Source organism: Podarcis cretensis (assembly GCF_951804945.1).
Source record: "Podarcis cretensis genome assembly, chromosome: 16".
In the NCBI taxonomy this organism is placed as follows: domain Eukaryota; kingdom Metazoa; phylum Chordata; class Lepidosauria; order Squamata; family Lacertidae; genus Podarcis; species Podarcis cretensis.
In genome coordinates, this window is record NC_137186.1 from 20644927 (window position 1) to 20670023 (window position 25097).

Consider the following 25097-nt stretch of genomic DNA (forward strand, 5'->3'; position numbering starts at 1 on the left):
TTTTCTCATAGGAGAGCAGCTCCATCCCCATCGATCATTTGGGTTGCCCTTGCTCTGAACCTTACCCAGGAGGTCCCAGAAAGGTGCTGGCTGGGCCTTGGCCATAGCGTGGCTATTGTTAGGACAGCGTGAATGATCCTGTTCCAGCTGGCAGGGGTCATAGGAGGAGTAATGCCGGCCACCGAGCCTGGAGGTTGCGCAACCTCCCTTTGATTCAATTGTCCTTTGGACTAATGAAAGCAATTGGCTGCAGTGGGTCCCCTATCCAGCACAAGATGTGGAAATGAGCGTCACATTTTTCCTGTGCTAGGAAACAATTAGCACATTAGGGAGAGGTTGTATAATTGTTTTTCTTTCTCTCCCCCCCCTCACCTCCCTCTTTTGCAAGCTACTTTGGCCGGCTCTGGAGGTTCTGAAATGCAGTCATTTCCTACGGAGGGCATCTCCAGATGCCCAGGGATCTGATGGGCATGTGCTGCCAACAGGCACGCAGGAAGGATGTCTGCTGTTGGCTGGGAGGGCAAGCACCTGGCACCATCACCTTCCCTTTGCGTGACCTTTTAGGGCCCCTTTCTCTTCTCCACGCTTACAAAACAAAATGAGTTGGGATCCTAAATCTGGAACCTGAATATAGATTTATTGCTAACGCAGCTTTTCATCCATGCACAGAACGACACCATTTGCGTAGCACCGATGGTGCATCACGCGACAATGGGGCAGTTCGTTGTGGCAAAGCCAACAAGGGATCCTGGTGTACTTTAATCATCACCAGCAGTTTCATGCTGAAGTCTCCCTTGGAAACTTTTTGTTGGTCAAGACACTGAGGTCCAGCTCCAAGGGCCTCTTGGTGGTTCCCTCACCTTGAGAAGTGCAGTTACAGGGAACCAGGCAGAGGAGGGCCTTCTCGGTAGTGGTGCCCACCCAGTGGAACGCCCTCCCACCAGATGTCAAAGAGATAAGTAATGATACAACCATTAGAAGACATCTGAAGGCAGCCCTGTATATGGAAGTTTTTAAGGTTTTATTATGTTTTTATATATGCTGGAAGCTGCACAGTGTGACTGGGGCAACCCAATCAAGATGGGTGGGGTACAAATAACAACAATAATAACAACAATAATAACAACAACAATAATCATTATTTATACCCCACCCATCTGGCTGGGTTTCCCCAGCCACTCTGGGCAGCTCCCAACAGAATAATAATAATAATAATAATAATAATAATAATAAAGTGTCAAAACATCAAACATTAAAAACTTCCCTAAACAGGGCTGCCTTCAGATGTCTTCAAAAAGGCAAATAGTTTTTTATTCCCTTTTCATCTGATGGGAGGGCGTTCCACAGGGCAGGTGCAACTACGAAGAAGACCCTCTGCCTGGTTCCCTCTACTTCACTTCTCACAGTGAGAGAGCTGCCAGAAGGCCCTTGGAGCTGGACCTCAGTGTCCAGGCTGAATGGTGGGGGTGGAGACGCTCCTTCAGGTATACTAGGCCGAGGCCGTTTAGGGCTTTAAAGGTCAGCACCAACACTTTGAATGGTGCTTGGAAACATACTGGGAGCCAATGTAGATCTTTCAGGACCAGTGTTATGTGGTCTCAGCGGCCACTCCCAGTCACCAGTCTAGCTGCTGCATTCTGGATTAGTTGTAGTCAATAATATCATCAACAACAATAATCTGCAATGCAACTGGTATTCAGTATGACCTGGTATGAGGCATCTTCTGCAGTTTTTATGAGTCCACCAACCCTTGTGAATCATTCACGCTTGCTACAGCTCCCCCCATGATGATGGGTACCTACTGTAGAATCTCCAGCTTCTGATTACATGATGTTTTTTGTTGGGGAAGGATGGGAGGAGGGCAAGAGGGTGTCTGCTAACCATCCTTCACTTTTAGAGATCCTATTTCAGCGAAGCATTTAATACTGTGCTCCATCAAAGTGTGCTCCCCGATCTAGGAAGTTAACAAGGTTTTTGCTTAGAGCTCAGCGTCGCTGCTTGGCTTCACTTGCACGGTTTGAAGGAGGGGGGCAGGGAGAGCACTCCACAATGAGGGAAATTGCCTAGGAGACAGAGATGGATTGAGGCGGCTATTCCTAAAACACCTGTCACTTGGGTGTAGGGGGCAGGAGGAGGCGCAAGATGTATCATCCCAGTCTTGACATAAATCAGGGTGTTTGCAGCCTAGGCAAGATAAATTGGGAAGAGTTAATGGAGAAATAGCTGAGCAGAAATGGCCCCAGTTGACTTTGTCGGGGCTGAGTTCCAGCGGCCCGTTCCCTTTCCCGCCACAAGAGGGCGGAATGAGCCGTCCTGGTTCCTGGTGAAGAGGCCCCCTATTCCTGCATAGGCTGCACAGGCTGAGATGGGGAAAGAATTCTGCTCCCAGAAATTCTCCTTTGCCAACGCTGAGAGAGTGAATGTCTCTCAGACAAGTGGGACCTGCTGCACAATATAACAGCATTGAGTAAGGTAAAGGTAAAGGGACCCCTGACCATTAGGTCCAGTCGTGACCGACTCTGGGGTTGCGGTGCTCATCTCGCTTTATTGGCCGAGGGAGCCGGCGTACAGCTTTTGGGTCATGTGGCCAGCATGACTAAGCCGCTTATGGCGAACCAAAGCAGCGCACGGAAATGCCGTTTACCATCCCACCGGAGTGGTACCTATTTATCTACTTGCACTTTGACGTGCTTTCGAACTGCTAGGTTGGCAGGAGCAGGGACCGAGCAACGGGAGCTCACCCCGTCACGGGGATTTGAACTGCCGACCTTCTGATCAGCAAGTCTTAGGCTCTGTGGTTTAACCCACAGCGCCATCCGCATCCCATGCTAAGTTTTGAGTGCTAAGTTTTAAATTAGCAAAAATCATGCCTCAGATTAACCTTGTTGGCTTTTGTTTCAGCCAGGCTCTCTCCCAGCACACTCTGTTCCATCCACCCTCACTCCCATTTTTTTAAAAAAACATTTATTTATGTTCCACCTTTATCTCCCAAGGATACCCCAAGGATGTCAAGGTGGTGAACATGGTTCTCCTCCTCCTCCTCCCCATTTCATTTCATCCTCACAACGACCCTGGGAGGTTGGCTAGGCTAAGAGACGGTGACTGGCCCAAGGTCACCTGGTGTGATTCATGGCTGAGTGGGGTTTTCAAACTCTGCTCTTCCAGCTGCTGTAAATCTGGGACTGTCCCTGGGAAATTGGGAAACTTGGAGGGTCTGAGATCTGCACTGTTCTATCCCATTAAAAGCTCGAGCAAACAACTAGAACATCTTCTGTCTGGCACCTGTAAAAGAGCTCCCTAGAAACTTTTGGTGGCTGACCACTGTCAGAGGCAGGATGCTATGCTAGGTAGCTCTTTGGACTGCTCTGTTGGAGCTTCTTGTCTGTTTCTTCTGACCTGGCCTCACCTTTACTTGCAAGTTGTTGTTGTTTTAATCCATGAAAACTACTGTGTTTTTCCGTCTATAAGACGCCCCTGTGTATAAGACTCCCCCTATTTTGGGGGACTCACATTTAAGAAAATGGGGGGAGATGGCACAGAGTTGTTGAGCTTTTTTAGGGGGGAATTGCCGAGAATCGCTCACCCGTCTGTCCTGTCACCAGCAGAAGCTGCCAGTCACCCACCCAACTGACGGAGCATCAGCCAATCAACACCACCCATTGATGCAGCAACCAATAACATGCACAACAGCCGCTGACAGCAACCAATCTAATGTCCACCCTATGCACTATCCATGTATAAGATGACCCCCACTTCTTAGCATGATTTTTAATGAAACAAACATAATATTATATAGTGGCACCTTGGTTTACAACCATAATCTGTTCCGGAGATCCGTTTGTAAACCAAAACAGGTTGTAACCCAAGGTGCGCTTTCGCCAATGGGGCCTCCCAAAAAATATGTTCGTAATCAAATAAAAATAAAAATCAAATAAAAATAAGGTTGGAATCCAAAAAAAGGTTGCAAACTGGGACATGCACTTCTGGGTTTGACGTGTTTGTAATCCAAAATGTATGCAAACCAAGACTTATGCAAACCAAGGTACCACTGTACACAGAAAAGTATGGTATGAATTATCTTCCTTCTACTGTGGTTCTTCCTCATGCCTTACCTTCTCCTTTTCCCGCAGAGTGAAGAAAAAGAACAAGCCGTTGAACCTCAAGATCCACAACAGCGTCGGGAGCTGCGAGAACATCCCTGCCCAGCGCTCCCCCCTTCTCTCAGAACGCTCCCTGCGGTCTTTCTTCGTTGGACACCCTCCTTTCCTCCCTTCCACTCCTCCTGTCCACACGGATGGCACCTTCTCCACTAGTAAGTCAGCCCTGACGTGGGGCTACAGTGGGAGAGGAGGAAGGGGGGGCGGGTTGGTATTCATGCCAGAGCACTGAGCATGCATTGCAGGGGGTGGGGCCCAGATAACCCTCTGGGGTCCTTTCCGATCCCACAATTCCATAGAATTCCATGAGGGTGCCTGGGGGCTGGCGAGAGTCTTTCCACACAGGCCTGGCTTTCACCGCTACACAGGGTGGAATGAAAGTAACCACATTTCTAGATAAGAAAGTCGAACCCAAATTTTTGCAATGGTTTGTGTGTTGGTTTTAGAGAGCGCCCCAGAAGATGGCTGATCAGTCCCGCTAATTCCGGTCCCCAGGCGATAAAGTGCCATTCATTACGTAGCCAATAAATTTACTTATTTATTTATTTCATAACATTTCATGCACTGTGAGACCATAACCAAAAACCCACGAAAGGAAACCTCCAAGCTACAGTGGTACCTCTAGTTGCAAACGGGATCCGTTCCGTACCTCTGTGTGCTCTGGAACTCGTCACGGTGTCCCATTGCACCAGAAGCAGTTTAGTCATATTGGCTACATGACCTAGAAAGCTGTCTGTGGACAAACGCTGGCTTACTTGGCCTGAAGTGAGATTCGCTCCGCAACCCCATAGTCGCCTTTGACTGGACTTTACCATCCAGGGGTCCTTCACCTTTACCTTCTAAGGGTGGATCCATGCACAGGAAAATAACCACTATAAATACGTCAGAAATTAGATCGTTATGACAAAAAAAAAACAACAAAAAACCAACCTATGGAAAACCACGTAGAAATTTTTTTTGCTCTCTGGTGCCATCTGGTGTTGCATACTGTTAACACATTCAAATCGTTGTTCCTGTACTAATGTAGCTGAGTCCCCATGGTTTACCTCAATAAAGATTTCTTTCTCAAGGAAGAACCTCTGCTGTTGTGGAGTAGATAGGGAGACACCAGCAGGCTTGGGAAGAACACTGCAGTTTGCAAAAGCACAACATGTTTTTTTAAACACACATTTCCTGGGGAACAATTACCCCCAAATAGTCTGTTGCCTGGCTGTCGGAGGAGACAAGTTGGAAAACTAGGTGCATGGGAATAATACAATGGAGTGTTCTGGGAAAGGGCAAAGATGGCCGGCTGCAACAGCAAACAGGAGCACTTGGTGCTGCAACACTCTGTTGTTGGATCCACTTCTTTATTTAAAATAAAAATGATCCTGTCGCATCAGGCCCATGGTCCATCTAGTCCAGCATCCTGATCTCACAGTGGCCAACCAGATGCCTGTTGGAAACCTCCAAGCAGGACCTGAGCACCAGAGCCCTCTCCCCTCCTATGTCTTGCAGCAACTGGTATTCAGAAGCATTACTGCCTCTGATGGTTCAAGTAGAACATAACCATTGTGGCGAGTAGTGGGAAGCCTTCTCCTCCATGAATTGGTCTAACACAGCGGTAGGCAGCCTAAGGCCTGGGGGCCGGTTGTGGCCCAATCACCTTCTAAATCCGGCCTGCGGACAGTCAGGATTTAGAGCCAGTGTGGTGTGGTGGTTAAGAGCAATAGACTCGTAATCTGGTGAACCGGGTTCGCTTCCCTGCTCCTCCACATGCAGCTGCTGGGTGACCTTGGGCTAGTCACACTTCTCTGAAGTCTCTCAGCCTTACTCACCTTACAGAGTGTTTGTTGTGGGGGAGGAAGGGAAAGGAGAATGTTCGCTGCTTTGAGACTCCTTCGGGCAGTGAGTAGAATGTGTCCTTTTATTTAAAATGCACCTCTGGGTTATTTGTGGGGAATAGGAATTCCTTCATATTTTTTTTCAAAATATAGTCTGGCCCCCCACATGGTCTGAGGGACGGCGGACCGGCCCATGGCTGTGAAAGGTTGCTGACCCCTGGTCTAACCCTCTCTTAAAGCCATCTAAGTTGGTGACCACCACTGCCTCCTGTAGGAGCAAGTTCCATAGTTTAACTATGTGCTTTCTTTTATCTGCCCAGAATCTTTCAACTACATCTGTATAGCAGACCTCCAACAATATAATTCTGTAGTCCTTTTTTTTTTTTACTTCTTTTAAAATTACTTTTGTTAGGTTTTCTCAGCTGTGATTTATATCTTTATTTGTTAGCTGTCTTGAGTCTTATCTTATTGTAACAAGGGAGGATATAAATGCTCAGAGAAAGGAAACAACACAATTCCAAGTAGCACTGGGTGAAAGATGACTGAACCGGTAGGTCCCTATTCATAAAACTGGCAGCCGTATTCTGAACTAGTCCAGACTCCCAAACGCTCTTCCTAGCCGGCTCTACATGAATAATGCATTTAAAAAACCCACCAAATTAATCTACTGTAACTTGGACATTACAAAAGCATGGAGAACGGTGGCAAGATCATGCATAAGAACATGGGCTGATAACCTACTTTGTTCATCACCACCACCATCATCACTTTTAATTTGTATACCGTCTTTCTATCTTACAATACCCAAGGGGGTTTACAAGCTGAAGAAACAAAGAATGTACACCTTATAACAAGCTAATGCAATACAAAAATCTGATAATAAAACTTAACTTTAAAATATGCAAGCTACATCAAATAAAGTAACATTCAACAGTCATTAGACTAGTATAGAATAATATTAAATATCAACATATAAAAATTAAACAGAAATCCACTCTTAACAATTACAATCAATAATTTCTAAACTATAATCAATAAAACAACCTCAAGCCACAGTGCATAAAATAATACAATATAAACTGAGAAGCAGAGTCTGGAGGTTGGGGCAAGGCAGGTGGAAGGAGGCCTTGCCTGATGAAGTCTCTCCCCTCACCCCTCAGCATCTTCATGTCACTGTTTTCTTGTTGTTTAGTCGTTTAGTCGTGTCCGACTCTTTGTGACCCCGTGGACCAGAGCACACCAAGCACTCCTGTTTTCCACTGCCTCCTGCAGTTTGGTCAGACTCATGTATGTAGCTTCGAGAACACTGTCCCACCATCTCGTCCTCTGTTGTCCCCTTCTCCTTGTGCCCTCCATCTTTCCTAACATCAGGGTCTTTTCCAGGGAGTCTTCTCTTCTCATGAGGTGGCCAAAGTATTGGAGCCTCAGCTTCACGATCTGTCCTTCCAGTGAGCACTCAGGGCTGATTTCCTCTTAAGAATGGAGAGGTTTGATCTTCTTGCAGTCCACGGGACTCCCAAGAGTCTCCTCCAGCACCATAATTCAAAAGCATCAATTCTTTGGCAATCAGCCTTCTTTATGGTCCAGCTCTCACTTCCTTACATCACTACTGGGAAAACCATAGCTTTAACTATATGGACCTTTGTTGGCAAGGTGATGTCTCTGCTTTTTAAGATGCTGATGCTGTGTTAAGATGCTGTCACATGTCCAACATCAAACAGGAGCGCTTGGTGCTGCAACATACTGTTGTTGAATCCATATCTTTATTTAAAATATAAATGATCCTGTCGCATCAGGCCAGTGGCCCATCTAGTCCAGCATCCTATTCGCACAGTGGCCAACCAGATGTCTGTTGGAAACCTTCAAGCAGGACTGAACACAAGAGCCCTCTCTCCTCCTGTGGTTTCTAGCAGCTGGTATTCAGAAGCATTGCTGCCTCTGACCATGGAGGTAGAGCATAGCCATGGTGGCTAGTGGCCATTTCTTTCATTTGTCAGTGAGAGAAGGGAGGGGGAGAAACCCCATCCATGCAGCAAATGTCGTCGAAACAGGAGAAGACGTCCAGATGGAAGGGGTCAGGCCATCAGCGTCGCTGCCTGCCATCGGTGTTGCTGAGGTTTCCCTTCTGGCAGTTTTTGCTGACGTCGTTAGTGACACGGCATGCCCCAGATCGCCAAGCCAAGCTCCTGCTTATCTCCCGGGGGGACGTGATTTCCTTCGCAAGTTAAATAGCAGCTCCAAAGGCATTTCTGTGGGCTGTGTGTGTGCCTTCTGGCTCTTGACATCAGTTGCCTGTTGAGATCTTTCCAGAAGCAGCCAGGCCTTTCTTAGCATCATACAGTGGTATCTCGGGTTACATACGCTTCAGGTTACAGACTCCGCTAACCCAGAAATAGTACCTCGGGTTAAGAACTTTGCTTCAGAATGAGAACAGAAATTGTGTGGCGGCAGCAGCAGGAGGCCCCATTAGCTAAAGTGGTGCTTCAGGTTAAGAACAGTTTCAGGTTAAGTACGGACCTCCAGGACAAATTAAGTACTTAACCTGAGGTACCACTGTGTAATGTGTGTGTGTGTGTATGTTTTTTAACATATCATTTTCAACAATTATTAAACATACTTTTATATCTTACACATTTTTTTTACCTCCATCAGTCACATCTGAAAATTTTTCAATCTTATTCACTTAATTTACATTTCTTACTTTATTACATTTAAGTATCATAACTAATATCTCTCTTCTTTCTCTTCTTTGCAATATTTCATATATTCCTCCTTACAAAACTTCTTGTAGTCCGACTAGCGTAATTTGTTGATTACAGTTGCTCTTCAAATAATTTGTATATTTCTTCCAATCTTCTGTGAATCTCTGGTCCCGCAGGTTTCGAATCCTTCCTGTCATTTTGTCCAGTTCTGCATAGTCCATTAATTTCGTCTGCTATTCTTCTTTCATTGATATTTCTTCTTGCCTCCATTTCTGGGCCAACAATACTTTCTTAGCATCTTCTTATCTCCCATCCTCAGAGCTGCAGGGAGAAGGCGGATACTTCGGGAGCTGTTGCCATATTTTGCCCGGATGAGGAAAGTGGTTGAGTGCTGTGTCTCAGTGGTGGTGGTGGTGGAGGGTCTGCCTTGCCTGCAGATGCTCCCAGCTTCAATCTTTGGCATCTCCAAGCAAGACTGGAGATGCCCCACCCCGTCCATCTGAAACCCTGGAGGGCACAGACTACTGATGGACCAATGGTCTGACTCTGTATAAAGCAGCTTCCATCGCCCATGTTTAAATCAGTGCTTTCCCCCAGTACCATGAGGACTAGAATCTTGCTGTTATTTTCAAGGGAACCTCCACAGCTTAATGGTAGAGCATTGGCCTTGCCTGGTCCCAGGTTCAATCCCCAGCGTCTCCAACTAGGACTGAGCATGTCCCCTGCTTGAAAACCTGGAAAGCCGCCACCAGTCAGTAGAGACAGTGCTGAGGTAGGATTGACAGATGGGTCTGATTCTGTATCAGGCAGCTTTCTATGTTCCTACACTGGATTGAGCTGCAGTTTCCCCAGCTCTTTCCCTGCAGTGCCCAAGATTATTGAATTCACTGTTTAAAACCAGCAGAAAACAGGTTCCCATGCCAGCAGAATCACTGGCTACCTGAAACATGGCCTTCTCAGTGGTGGCCCCAAGCTTTCCAAGTTAGTCTCGTTCTGCCTAGGAATGGACGAATGTGTCAATTTTAGTTTCTCTTGATTTCTCATTTTTCCAATCTTTAGTTCAACACATCAGTTTTTTTTTTAAAGTCCACATGAAGTTTTGTGCAATTTTTTGTGGGTTTTTAATCTAATAGACATCATTTTGTATGCATTTTTGCCCGATGCCTGCATTTCCCAGCCTGTTTCCCCTATAATAGAATGTACCTTCATACACGGTTTCTTTTTTTTGCTGGTAGAAGAAAATCCCCCTCTGTTTGTTGTTTTTTTGGACAGAGTGCTACATCTCACAGTTTGGAGAAGTGCAAATATCGAAGAAGAACTGTATTTTGGTCCCTGTGTGTTGTTTTCGGGAAGTATGAATTAGTCAACAAACTCTCCCCCACCCCAGCTCTGCCCCCTCTTTGACAGTGGGCAAAGGTGGTGCTCATTTTCTGACAGCCCTGGCAGTTTCCCTCCTGGTGCTGCATCTAATTAGCTGTTTCCTGCTGTGTCGTGCTATTTGTTCAGTTCTGTATAGTTATAAAAACAATCACTGGTTTTGATTGTTACATACTTTTGCGTTATGCAATGAGGCACTCCAAAGTGTCTAGCTTTCCAGCAGTGACCACACCTTGGAAATGATATCAAAGTTGCTTGCGGTGATGCAGAGACAGGCTTTTCTCCTGGTGGGACAGGTATTGTGGAACACAGTCCTTGCTGAAATACGAGAGGTCCTGTCTGTACTGGCAACCTTGACTCTTGAAGATGCACCTGTTCATGCAGGGATTCTCTTGACCTGAGTTGTATGTTCCCATCAATGTATTTTTATGGGAGTGGCTTATACCTTCTGGGATGGAGAACCTGCTCCAGGTATGACAGCAGCTTCCTTTGCCGCTCACCTAGGCTTCCTTCAAGGCACCCCAGCTGACTTATCTCCAGTTCCCGAAGCAGGGGTGGACTTTGGTAATCTTCGGTCATATGACTATCTGAGCGAGCCCAAAATTTGGTGCCCCCAAAATGGATCTTCTCAATCTTCGATCTTCTCAATTTTGTGCCAATAATAATAATAATAATAATAATAATAATAATAATAATAATATAATTTTCATTTTCATTTTCATTTTCATTTTCATTTTCATTTTCATTTTCATTTTCATTTTCATTTTCCACTTCTGGAATTGCTGGAATCCCTTGGACTTCCCCCCACCCTCCCCTGATTTCCAAATTTCCCCTTATTTCTTTGCATCTAATTACATTTTTCTAATTTATTTCCTCACATCCCCTACCCTTTTAAACTAATATTACATTATACGTACTACAATAATCCTGCTAACACTTTTAAGTATACACAGTGGTCTTTAAGATATTTTATAAACCTTTTCCACTCTTGAATGAATTTCTTGTCATCTTGGTGTCTGATCCTCACGGTCATCTTTGCCATTTCGGCATAGTCCATCATCTTGGTTATCCATTGTCCTTTGGTTGGGACTTTTTCTTCCCTCCACTTCTGAGCAAGTAACATTCTTGCGGCTGTTGTCGCATACATAAATAGTCTTTTAAATTCTTTTGGTATTTCATCTCCTATCAATCCTAGTAAAAAGGATGAAGGGGGCGCAAAATTTTATCAGTTTTCACCCCCTTCATCCAGTGCCCTGTGGGGCAGGGAACTGCCTGCACCATTGGTGCTGCCAAAATGGAGCTCCAGCTTCTGGAGCACTCAAGAGATGGTCATCCATCCTTGGATACCATTGGAAGTTTAGCAGAATGCTTCTGACCCTCGGGCAGGCAATTCTGCACCTCTGGATTGGGGGCATCTGTGTCCTAGGACCAGCTGTGCAGCTTTTCAGCTTCATCTCCTTGCAGAACTCAGCAGGGAGGAGGGAGATGTGGACAAGCCAGCACTATCTGGCTCTGCCTGCCATTGGCTCTGGCTCCACAATCTGTTAGGTTCAAGAGAACATCAGAAGAGCCTGCTGGATGGGACCCATCTAGTCCAGCACCCTGTTCTCACAGAGGCCAACAACATGTCCCACGGGGAGACCTGCAAGTGAGACCTGATCACAAGAGCCCCCTCCTGATAGGTGCGTCAGGAGTGAGCCAGCAATAAATCACACGGAGTAAGTGAAGTTAACTCTTTATTGGGAGAAACAAGATCTGGCATGGAGTGCCAGGCCTAATGCACAGCAACTCTTTGGTAGGTTGTGTCCCTATGAGCATGGCTGTCAACTTTTCCCATTTTTCAAGGGAAAGTCCCTTATTCCGAATATGATTCCTCACAGGAAAAGGGGAAAGTTGACAGCTATGCCTATGAGGCAGTTGCAGGGACTGAAGGTCCATGCCTTCCCACAGCAGCCTGTCTCCTCCTCTCCTGGGTCTTTCCCAAGCAGCCTGAGACTATGCTGGTGTGCCCACCTTTGCTTCTCCTGTTTCATACCTCTCCTGTCTGGGAGACCAGGGTTGCCAGTGTGTGGCGGGGAGCTTGTAACAGCAGGAGGGGGAAACACCCTGGCTTCTTCTGTATCATTTTACTGTTGTTAGCCACTCTGAGCCCGGCTTCAGCTGGGGAGGGCGGGATATAAATAAAATGTTACTATTCTTATTCTTCTTCACCAGTCTGACTTATCCCTGCCTCTTGGCTTCCCTCTTCCCCTTCTTCTGCTTCCGCTTCTGGGCTGCTCTCTGCCCCAGCCTCTCCCTGCTCACTAAACCCTGTTGCCTCTTCAGCTTCTGACACCACCTCCTCCCAGTCATTTTCCTCCGACCACTCACCAGCGAAGGCAGATTCTGACCGCTGCCCAGCCGATTTAATTCTTCTCATCTTTCCGAGGTCTCTCCCCTCTGCCACCCACTCTCCAAAAATCCTCAGTGACATCCCCCCAACCTGCCCGATTTCCTCCATTAGTACTCTCTACCGAATTGCGACTTTCCTATTATTAAATTGTCAGTTTGCTTTAAAGGGCTTGACTCGGAGATAATGTAGAAGTGTGTATTTTGCCGGGCGACTTCACCTCTTTTAACCCCCTTTGGTTGCCACCCGCAAGGAGACGCAACAAGGTGTTTAGGACAAGCTGTTTGGCTGCATTCGGGAACGGCAGATCAGCAGGTTAAGAGCTGGGTGTGTTTGAAACATCGGAGTGCTTAATGGCTAAAAGCACTTTCTTCTCGTGGAAGCCTCACTTTTCTTCTTAGATTCCCAACGGGATGGGGCGATGTTGGGTTCCTCCCTGCTTTCAGTCCCTTGTCTGAGTGGCTTCCCATTTTACTGGAAGTGTGAGGTTCAGCATTCTTGACAAGATAGATGGATATTTGCACCAGTCATTAGCTGCTGCAATTTCATAGAATCATAGAATCCTAGAGCTGGAAGGCACCCCAAGGCTCATCTAGTCCAACCCTCGGCAATGCAGGAATCTCAGCTAAAGCATCCATGGCAGATGGCCATCCAACCTCTGCTTAAAAACCTCCAAGGGAGGAGAGCCCACCACCTCTTGTGGGAGTCTGTTCCTCTGCTGAACAGCTCTTACTGTCAGAAAGCTTTTCCAGATGTTTAGTCAGAATCTCCTTTCTTGCAATTTGAAGCCACTGGTTCGAGTCCTACTGTCCAGAGCAGGAGAAAACAAGCATGCTTCCTCCTCCATGTGACAGTCCTTAAAATATTTGAAGATGGCTCTCATATCTCCTCTCAGTCTCCTCTTTTCCAGGCTAAACACACCCAGTTCCTTCAAGCGCTCCTCATAAGGCTTAGTTTCCAGACCTTTGAACATCTTGGTTGCCCTCCTCTGTACACCTTCCAGCTTGTCTTAAATTGTCTTAAATCCTTAAACTGTGGTGCCCAGAATTGGGCACAGTATTTCAAGTGTGGCCTGACTAAGGCAAATAGGTAAAGGTAAAGGGACCCCTGACCATTAGGTCTAGTCGTGACCGACTCTGGGGTTGCGGCGCTCATCTCGCTTTATTGGCCGAGGGAGCCGGTGTACAGCTTCCGGGTCATGTGGCCAGCATGACTAAGCTGCTTCTGGCGAACCAGAGCAGTGCATGGAAACACTGTTTACCTTCCTGCTGGAGCGGTACCTATTTATCTACTTGCACTTTGACATGCAAGTGCAAGCTGGATTTAGAAGAGGCAGAGGAACCAGAGACCAAATTGCAAACATGCGCTGGATTATGGAGAAAGCTAGAGAGTTCCAGAAAGACATTTACTTCTGCTTCATTGACTATGCAAAAGCCTTTGACTGTGTCGACCATGGCAAACTATGGCAAGTTCTTAAAGAAATGGGAGTGCCTGATCACCTCATCTGTCTCCTGAGAAATCTCTATGTGGGACAAGAAGCTACAGTTAGAACTGGATATGGAACAACTGACTGGTTCAAAATTGGGAAAGGAGTACGACAAGGCTGCATTTTGTCTCCCTGCTTATTTAACTTATATGCAGAATTCATCATGCGAAAGGCTGGGCTGGATGAATCCCTAGCCGGAATTAAGATTGCCGGAAGAAATATCAACAACCTCACATATGCAGATGACACAACCTTGATGGCAGAAAGTGAGGAGGAATTAAAGAACCTTTTATTGAGGGTGAAAGAGGAGAGTGCAAAATATGGTCTGAAGCTCAACATCAAAAAAACGAAGATCATGGCTACTGGTCCCATCACCTCCTGGCAAATAGAAGGGGAAGAAATGGAGGCAGTGAGAGATTTTACTTTCTTGGGCTCCATGATCACTGCAGATGGTGACAGCAGCCACGAAATTAAAAGACGCCTGCTTCTTGGGAAAAGGGCAATGACAGGCCTAGACAGCATCTTGAGAAGTAGAGACATCACCTTGCCAACAAAGGTCCGTATAGTTAAAGCTATGGTTTTCCCAGTAGTGATGTATGGAAGTGAGAGCTGGACCATAAAGAAGGCTGATCGCCGAAGAATTGATGCTTTTGAATTATGGTGCTGGAGGAGACTCTTGAGAGTCCCATGGACTGCAAGAAGATCAAACCTCTCCATTCTGAAGGAAATCAGCCCTGAGTGCTCACTGGAAGGACAGATTGTGAAGCTGAGGCTCCAGTACTTTGGCCACCTCATGAGAAGAGAAGACTCCCTGGAGAAGACCCTGATGTTGGGAAAGATGGAGGGCACAAGGAGAAGGGGACGACAGAGGACAAGATGGTTGGATAGTGTTTTCGAGGTTACCAGCATGAGTCTGACCAAGCTGTGGGGGGCAGTGGAGGACAGGAGTGCCTGGCGTTCTATGGTCCATGGGGTCACGAAGAGTCGGACACGACTAAACGACTAAACAACAACTTTGACATGCTTTCGAACTGCTAGGTTGGCAGGAGCTGGGACCGAACAACGGGAGCTCACCCCGTCTTGGGGATTTGAACTGCCGACCTTCTGATCAGCAAGTCCTAGGCTCTGTGGTTTAATCCACAGCGCCACCCGCGTCCCTGGTGATTAAGGCAAATAGAGTGGTACTATTACTTCCTTTGATCTGGACACTATACTTCTGCTGATGCAGCCTAGAATAGCATTAGCTTATTTTGCTGGTGCATCACACTGTTGACTCATGTTAAGCTTGTGGTCCACCAAGACCCCTAGATCCTTTTCATGTGTACTTGTAGTTAAGCCAGGTGTCCCCCATCCTATATTTGTGCATCCTATATTTGTCTGGTTCTTCCTAAGTGCAGAACCTTACATTTGTCCCTATTGAAATTCATTTTGTTAACTTGCGCCAAGTTCTCAAATCTGTTAAGGGCATTTTTAATTCCGATTTGCTTACAAACAAACATAAACATGACTAAGCAGTTTGCATTGCCATTAAAAATTATGCAATATAAAATTTTGAGGGCGTAATCTAAACCCTTACTTTAATGGTGGCAGCCAGAGACTGAGTTGCCCTATGGATAGCTCAGTTGGTTAGAGCTTGGCGCTGATAATGCCAAGGCTGCGGGTTCAATCCCCCTTTGGGATACCTGCATAATCCTGCAATACAGGATTATGCAGAAATACCTATTAAAATACAGGCAGTAAAACAGCACAGCACTGTTTAAAAGCCATTTCCTTAAAAGCAGTCAGCTCCCCAAAGCCTGGTGGAACAAGAAAGTCTTCACCATGGTGGATAGCTCAGTCAGTAGAGCATGAGACTTTTAATCTCAGGGTCATGGGTTAGAGCCCCATGTTGGGCAAAAGATTCCTGCAATGCATGGGGTTGGGCTAGATGACCCTGTGGTCTCGTCCTACTCTATCAGCCTATGATTCTATGTGCATATTCATCAGGGAAGCTGACAACATCTGCGGAAGGGCCATAGCTCAGTGGCAAAACATCTGCTTTGCATCCAGAAGACCTTGGGATCAATCCCCAGCATCCTCAAGGATGGCCGAGGAAGACTCCATGCTGGAAACCCTGGAGAGCTGCTGCAAGCCAGTGTCGGCAATATGAGCAGGATGGAGCAGTGGTCTAACTTAGTAGACTGCAGCTTTCTGTGTTTCTTTGTATTTAGGGAGGGGCTGCAGCTCAGGAATACTGAGCGTGCCAAAAGCTCCAGCTTCAATCCCCTATGGCATCTTCCAGGTAGGGCTACACGGAACCTTCCCTGGAACCCTGGAGAGCTGCTGCCAGTCAGTGTAGACAATACTGAGCTAGGTGGAGGAATGGCTCGGCATAAGGCATCGCTCAGCTTCTCCTGGATGGTGTCTCGGCACAGTTGAGACCAAAGGAGGAAAGCTCAGTGCTCCACGGCGCAGTGGATGCGTTGTCGCAGCCGGGCTGTTTATTTTAGCGGCTCGGGTCACCTGCTTGGCCCCTCTCGCTTTCCAGGCGGGCGAGTGCAGTCCAGGTCTTGGGCCTTGTTGTCACACCTGCCTGTCAATGGGAGACAGCCGTGGCCTGCGGGGGCCCTTCTGCCGTGTCTTCTGTCAGCGCGGGAGCGGGAGAGGCGTGACCTTCCCTTTGTCACCCTCTCCGTTATACCAGGCTGCTAATTTCCCCCCGCCGTGGCTTCTGTCAAGGCGAAACGGTTGATGCCAAGAGAGGACTATCACTCGCAGCCCTCCCTCAACTTCGCCTTGGCCTGGTGAGTCCTTCGGCCTCGCTGCCAGGATTCTTAAACTTCTGATGCTATCGAAGCACAGGGTTTGCAGTTTTCAAAGCGGGAGGTGATGAATCGACCTCCCACCACCCCGAGAAGCCACAGGGACTTCTGTGACTTCTGGGAGACCTCCTTCTGAATCCCAGGTTCATTTCTAAAGTCTGCTTTCAACTGAATGGAAGATGCTCTCTGCACATGCTCAAGAGCAAGTCCACCCCTTTCTGGATGCAAATTTGAGGAGCGATTCAGCTAAATCCTTGCATGAGCAGAATCATTCCTGCTTCTGTAGCAGGACTCATCCTCCCTCTCTTCCCCTCTCCATGGGCCTTGTGCTGTCCCCAAATCTTCTGGTTGTTTTTATTTTGAGGGGAAACTAATTTTGGGGATTGAAATCCAAGGCAGATCATCATCATCATCATCAACAACAACCTTAAGTCTTCCCATGCTCGCTTGGCATTGCCAAGCCCCCAAAGTTCATTTGTGTCCCAGAGCCAAGCTAGCTTTGGTGACACCTGATATTGGAATCCTCTCTGCAACTTCATTGCTTAGGGCTTGGTTTTCCAACCTTGGGTCTCCAGCTGTTTTTGGACTACAATTCCCATCATCCCTGACCACTGATCCTGCTAGCTAGGGATGATGAGAGTTGTAGTACAAAAACAGCTGGAGACCCAAGGTTTGAAAACCCTGGTTTAGAGGTTCAAGGAGTGTGTAAAATGGCTTCCATGTTCTTTTAGAGGAAATCGCTGCCAGTCCATCTTTTGAGGATTAAAAACAAAATGAGCTTAAAAACAGCTCTCCCCCCGAAACCCATCAAGGCTCTTCCAGTTCAACATTTCTGTCCTCTCCCTCCCTTGATGCTCCACTGAACACAGTGTGCATGTGTCTGTGTGCGGGGTATTGTTAATATCTCAGATCCTCCATCCATCATCCCTGTAATGAAAATAATTACCTGCGAATCACGGAGGGTCTCGCTGCTTTGTTCAGAGGTTATGATTCCTGATACACTTTAATAATAATTTTTTGACAATGAGCATGTTACGGAAAGTAATTAAATTCCCTCAGCCACTTCCCCACCCTGCCCCCATCTCTTTTAAAACAGCGTGATTTAATTGAGGCCAGCTGAAAGTTAGCAGAAATAAATTGTGGGTGATAAAGCAAAGGTTTTAATTTAACTTCAGGTAAGTAACTTTAATTGTCCGCTTGTTTGCTTCACAAAGGATGGCGGGGGCAGAGGAGGGGGGGGCACATTTGTATAATGTGATTTAGTGATGAGCAAACAGCATTTCAGAATATAAAAGGTCCTTTTGTACTTCTACGGACCAGATCCTTGCATGATGTAAACTAGCTTTCTTTTGGGACTGTCAGCAGGTAATCTTTATTTAACGCCTAGCTCCCAAGGTATTAAGTCCCCAACAGAGAAAGGAGCAAATCTTGTTGATACAATCTTCAAATGGGGGGAGCAGATACTGGATGAGCAGAACCACAAAGCAGCTGATATGTATCTTGTCCAGGACATCACAGACAGGCCTGAGGACCAGGCTGTCTTGAGGACTTTGTTATTTGCTGTTTGGATCAGAACATAATTGTTCTTTTTCACTTCTCTGATTTTTTTCCCATGTAGTTGCTAACTCAAGAAAAAAAAAATCAAAATAAAAGGTAACATATTCATTCATTGCTCCACCCACTTTTGCCTTTGACCCCCACCTATCATTGGGTAATACCTGAAGGAAACTGATTGGCTGCTGTTGGATATGTGTTTGGTGACTAATATTATAATCAGTGCTTTTTTCTGGGGGGAGGCAGGGGTACTCATACCCCTAAACATTTTGTGAATCTAAGTTTGGCCTCATTGAGGGGCAGTATTTCAATATGAGTAGGAAAATGAGAGTATCCCTAAACATTTTGATTAAGAAAGAAGCATTGTTATTATATTAATTATTAATTATTATTATTATAATATGCTGCCTGTTCTATAGACCGGGGCTCAAGGTGCCTTACACAAATCAAAAGAACACAGATCAACTACAAAGATCTCAAAACACATGAAAGAGGTTTATTAAAAAGTAAAGGTAAAGGTAAAGGGACCCCTGACCATTAGGTCCAGTCGTGGCCAACTCTAGGGTTGCGGCACTCATCTCGCTTTATTGGCCGTGGGAGCCGGTGTACAGCTTCTGGGTCATGTGGCCAGCATGACTAAGCCACTTCTGGCGAACCAGAGCAGCACACGGAAACGCTGTTTACCTTCCTGCTGGAGTGGTACCTATTTATATATTTGCACTTTGACGTGCTTTCGAACTGCTAGGTTGGCAGGAGCAGGGACCGAGCAACGGGAGCTCACCCCATCGCACGGATTCGAACCACAGACCTTCTGTTCGGCAAGTCCTAGGCTCTGTGGTTTAACCCACAGCGCCACCCGCGTCCTTTATTAAAAAGTAGTTAAGCTGTAATCAAATTAAAACAATATATAAAAAAAATGTATTAAAACACAAACAATAAAGGCAGCAAAGTACTATTAAAAGCTCTTTCCTTAAAAAAGTAAGTTCCAAAAAAACACCAAAAAACAAAACAAAAACCCTGTCAGTTTGTCATGGAAAACTGGTGTCAAGGCTGGTTGGGAGCCGACCAGCAGTAACTCCCACGGCTTCAGTGTAGCTATCTCCTTAGACCTTCTGATCGCCAAGCCCTAGGCTCAGTGGTTCAGACCACAGTGCCACCTGCGTCCCTTGAAAACCGAGGCATCACTGTATTATTATTATTATTATTATTATTATTATTATTATTATTACCAGCATCCATGACGGATAGCAAGCCAACTTCTGCTTAAAAGTATCCAATGTAGGAGAGCCCAGCACCATTAAAGTATCAGCGTGCTTTAAATGTATAGTCTGAATGTGGCAGTTCTTGGGTCTTTGCATAGCGGTCGCCTCCCCTCCCTGCATTTTGTTGAGATGCACATTGATGCGGTGGAGTTATTCCTGAGCAGCAGAGGGAGCACTGCTCTCCTCACAGGAAGCCACATGCAAATGTAACCTTCTGAAATGGCACATAATTAAGAACGCCTCAACCTGCAATATTAAAATGGGATATGAAAGCAAACAGAGGCGTTCATATCCTATGTTAAAAAAACACCCCGGGAGCGTGTTTGCTGAAGGATTGACAGGTATGCATAGGAAACCCAGGGGTCACTGCTGGAGTCTGCCTGGCCGTTTCAGCTGGTCAGATGTCCGTGGGCCCAGCTTGCATCCCTAATGGATGGCATTTGGGTCTCCGAGAATCATATTTGATTTTCACTTCGGTACCCAAGAGCCTCTGCTGTTAAAATAAAGCCAATGCTTGTAACTGTGCCCAAATGCTCTTTCTATAAATCGTTCTCTCTAGGGTAAACAATACATTTCTTTTCATTATTATTACAAGTGGAAACCTATAGTATACCCTCCAACATTTCTCTGATGAAAATAGGGGCATCCTATTCAATAATAATAATAATAATAATAATAATAATAATAATAATAATACCCCACCCATCTGACTGGGTTGTACCAGCCACTCTGGGCGGCTTCCAACATATATAAAAATATAATTAAACATTTTTAAATTTCCCTATACAGGGCTGCCTTCAGAGGTCTTCTAAAGGTTGTATAGTTACTTATCTCCTTGGCTGTTTGCATAACTCCATACCCTCCAACAGTTCTCTGATGAAAACAGGGACATCCTAAGGAAAAGCGGAATATTCAAATCAGAAACTGGGAACAGCTTCTGTAAATCCGGGACTGTCCCTGGAAAATAGGGACACTTGGAGGGTCTGCTACAGACTTTCATATTATTTCAACTGGGTCAGAAGCAGAGAGGGCAGGAAGAAATCAGAAGCGTCTGGGTATCAAATGGTTTTGTTGTGATGAAAATAAAAATAATTGAATCAAGCCCTGTAGTTTTCACACTCTGAAAAACCAGCAACGGGGGTTAAATTGTGGTGAAACTGCCAGGACACTTTGGGGTGTCCTGGTTTTTACTTTTTGAAATATGGCAACCCTAGAATGTTATGAAGAGTCCTTTTTACTCATATTTTTATTGTTTTATTCTCTTTGTAAACTGCTTTGAGCTTTTCTTTTTTAAAAAACACACATAATCAAGTGGTGTATAAATGCTTTGAAATAAATAGCAAACTAATTAGAATGTAGGTTTTCTCGCCTCTGTGCACTTTCCCTGAATTAATCAATTAATATCATTCCTGTATTAAAACTGTTTGCTGGAAAACATTCCCTGAGTGGTGTACGAGTCCCATTAAATATATAAAACATGGTTCAAAGAAACAAACGAATTCAAAAACAATGTATATTCAAGGCGTATATACAACCATCTCTAAAGCTAAAGATTGAATTAATAAAGCATTTAAAGGAAAAGTAACCGAATCATCTATTCTGGGTAGGCGTGCTGAAACAGAACATTTTCCACCAGACATCCAAACCAGTATTGCGAAGGCACCTGTCTAATGCCAATAGGCAATATTTAATTACTTTGGGCAGTATCTAGTTTTCTCTGTCCATTAGCGCAATTGGGACTCAGGGTTTAATGTTGCGCAACAGAGCAATCCCAACACAGCAACTCATCACGTAACAGATTGTTCCATCTATTGGGCAGCAGAATTAGCAGCAATCTGCTTATGCATTCTCTTGCGCGGCCACGTTCCTTTGGTGCAAAACGTTTCGCCAGGGAAACAAGTGTCCCACCAAGTCTTCTTGGTAAAGGCCATAGCCCAGTGGTAGAGCACCTGCCTTCCTTGCATGCCTGAAACCCTCACGTAAGAGGAAGTGTCAGCAAACCTAAGGGAGGTTTGGAGAAATAACTAAAAAGCCGTACCCGCTCCAGGCCAGCCCATGGACAATGCCGGATTTACGTGTAAGCTAAACAAGCTATAGCTTAGGGCTCCACTCTCTTGGGGTCCCCCCCAAAAATTAAAGGAAAACTGGATATACATTTCCAAAATATAAGATAAAAACCAAATAAAACAAAACCTACATACAGCAACAGTGTTTTGTGTTGTGTAGGCTCCTATGATGTAAGTAATGGGCCCCGCCTGCTAGCCTGCTCCCTAAAATATCACTGGTTTGCTCATTTGTATAACAATTACTTTGATCAAATACCTATTTTGTTATGTGCAAATTGCTTCAGATACCTATTAGGTCCATAAATTATCAAATAGCGTATAGGTAAAGGTAAAGGTAACGGGACCCCTGACCATTAGGTCCAGTTGTGGCCGACTCTGGGGTTGCGGCGCTCATCTCGCTTTATTGGCCGAGGAAGCCAGCATACAGCTTCTGGGACATGTGGCCAGCATGACTAAGCCGCTTCTGGTGAACCAGAGCAGCGCACGGAAACGCCGTTTATCTTTCCGCCGGAGCGGTACCTATTTATCTACATGCACTTTGAGGTGCTTTCGAACTGCTAGGTTGGCAGGAGCAGGGACCAAACAACGGGAGCTCACCCCGTCGTGGGGATTTGAACTGCCGACCTTCTGATCAGCAAGTCCTAGGCTCTGTGGTTTAACCCACAGCGCCACCCCATATAGCATATATTCAACACAAAATTTGTTGTTGACAAAGGACAGCTGGACATATAAAGAGCCCCATTACCTTCCGTAGCTTAGGGCCTCATCAGACCTAAATCCAACCCTGCCCATGGATGAGGCAAAGTGAGGCGACTGCCTCAGGAAGCAGGATCCAGAGGGGCAGCAGCACCAGCCTCCAAGGAATGCATCGCTCACTACTTCTGCTGCAGGATGGTTAACAGCTGCAGCGCACTCCTTGGAGGCTGGATCTGTCCCCTCAATGCCGCCTCTTCAATGGTGTCTTGGTGAATAGGAGGTGCTGCTTGTCTCCTCGCACCACTTGTTCTTCATTCACTCCGTCTTCCCTGGCAGGGAGGAGGTTCGCCTCAGGTGCCAAAATGTATTGGGATGGCCTTGCAAACAGCATACTTAGTGGCCATGGAATCCTGGAGTGTGGAATGAGAGAGTGGGGATGAAGAGAGATGGAATGGAGTACCCAGAAAAGGGCATTCCTGGCTATACTCCACACAGTACGACAACAACACAGTATCCCACATGTCATGCCAAGATGCTGAGATTTGTTTAGAAGGCTATTTTTGTTTTTGTTTTTCAGAATTCATAATGGCATCCCTGATATGTAATAAGCCAGATTATTGTGACAGAAATAATTTTGAATCTGACCGTCTGGGATCAACTCTTTCCCCCTCTAATTTCTATCTTTCAGATACACTCTCAGTACCTCGCTGGTCCCCGCAAATTCCTCGACGGGATCTTGGAAACTCAATCAAACACAGGTATGAGTTGATTGAAAAAACTCAGATATGTCTTTTTCTTTCTTTCTTTTTTTTAAATGTTATGATTGAGAAACAGTTTACCTCAGGAGGGTTATGGTTTCAGGTAAGGGAGAATTATTGCCTACTCTGTTGAGGGTCTAGTGCAAATGGTTACCAGTGAGTAAGGAATGAGCAACCATCAGTTTCCCAGGATTCTTTGGGGGAAGTCATGACTGTTTAAAGCGGTATCATAGTGATTTAAATGTACAGTGGTACCTCGGGTTACAAACACCTCGGGTTACAAACACTTCGGGTTACAGACTCCGCTAACCCGGAAGTAGTACCTCTGGTTAAGAACTTTACCTCAGGATGAGAACAGAAATCGTGCGCCGGCAGCGCAGCCGCAGCAGGAGGCCCCATTAGCTAAAGTGGTACCTCAGGTTAAGAACGGTTTCAGGTTAAGAATGGACCTCCGGAACGATTTAAGTTTGTAACCAGAGGTACCACTGTATGTACGAATGTGACCCAAGGCAGCTTCCTATATTCCTTCCTATGTTCCTATCACCATAGAATTCTGGAGGGAGGAAAATGTGTGGCTGCATTTCTGTGCTGCCATTTTAATTTCCCACAATGCCCACGGCATGGCATCGCTCCAGGGCAAATGGAAGGGCGCTGTGCCAAGGACCCCCTCAAGCCCATCCCAATATCTGCTTTCCCTGTTTGGACAGGGAGTCTGACAGTAGGTGGCGCAAATTTTAGTTTTGGAACCTTAGAGACTCTATGGTAGCATCTGACCTCCAGTCAGTAGGTGGCACTGACAGGCCCTTGTAACCCCATTAAACTCCACTGGGAAGATGGAGGAGGAGATGTCGTCTGTGTCTTCAGTCTGGATGGAAATACAGTCCCAAGACCTGGTGGGGAGGGAGCAAGCTGTACTGTCCCCCTCCATAGGAATCTGACTTCTTCTGGCTGAGAGCAAAATGGCAGGACTAGCTAGCAGTGGTCTCTCAAGAGCCAAGAGCTGCTGGCTCCTGCTGTGAGGGGAGCTGGACCCCCCAAAGTGTAATGCCATTTCTCTCCCCGCAACAGAAATATTGTATTCCTCTTAAATCCATTATAATTATGAAGCATCCTTGATTGCTGAAAATGGACTCTGCTGGATACCTCATTTGAAAAACACAGAGATTCCTCTGAGACCGTCTCTCGGCCCATTTACTGCTCACTGGTGAGGCATCAGATGACCAGGCCAGACTGTTTACATACCAACTGTAAACTCTCAAATGAAGGAACCGATAAGCAATGGCTGCAGCACCACTGGGCAAGCCCCCTGCCTAAGAAACCAGAAAATGCATTGTGGTTATTTCTCCCAGTTACTGGCTTTGGCAACCTGACAGCCTTCTTCAGCTGAATCACTTTAAACCCAGGTCAGGGCAGGTAACTCCCCACCCTCCTGTCAAGGGCTGCATTCTGTTGGGCTGGGTCATCTGTTGTGGGGTGGCATGCCAGCTTTGGGTGGGGCAGAGACCAGAGTGAAAAGCAGATGAGGACATCCTTCTTCTCTCACTTTCTGACTCCCGCTTCTCTCTGATATCTCTTCTTTCCTCCCTCGCTCCCTCTCTTTCCAACACTCCTTTTTCTTTCTGACACCTCTCTCTCTCTCTGACACCCCTTTTTTTCTCCCCCCCTTTTTGACACCTACTGCTATTTTTCTAGAAAAAGAGGTGCTGGAACTCAGGATGAATGCCTGAGAGGAGCTGGAACGGAGTTCCGGAGAGTTCCGTCGGAAAAAAGGCCCACTGACACCCCCATCTTTCTCCTTCTCCCTTTTTGTCTCTGCCCAGCAGAGAGTCAGATCACTCTTACCAGAGGTCTAAACTGATCCCAATAGGGTGCTTTGGAAATTACACCAAGGCTGCCTTGAGCCCCGAAGTTTGCCCAACCCTTACCCACACTTTTGCCCACCTCATCCTATCTGAGGGACAGAGCCACTCAACAGCATGAGTAGTCTGAAGAAAAACCTTTCTCTGGAGTTTGCTTGGGCTGTTTA

General features: G+C 46.1%; 1 protein-coding gene across 2 annotated transcripts in view; it reads left to right on the plus strand.

The window, feature by feature from the left end:
* KSR2 (kinase suppressor of ras 2) overlaps positions 1–25097 on the plus strand; it is a gene marked incomplete at its 3' end in the record, with an annotated part of 188118 nt that overhangs the window by 82569 nt on the left and 80452 nt on the right. For both annotated transcript variants that reach the window (XM_079956588.1, XM_079956587.1), the window contains 2 exons: positions 4131–4312; positions 23002–23071. In XM_079956588.1, coding sequence (XP_079812714.1) covers positions 4131–4312; positions 23002–23071 — 252 coding nt within the window. The remainder of the gene's footprint in view (positions 1–4130; positions 4313–23001; positions 23072–25097) is intronic.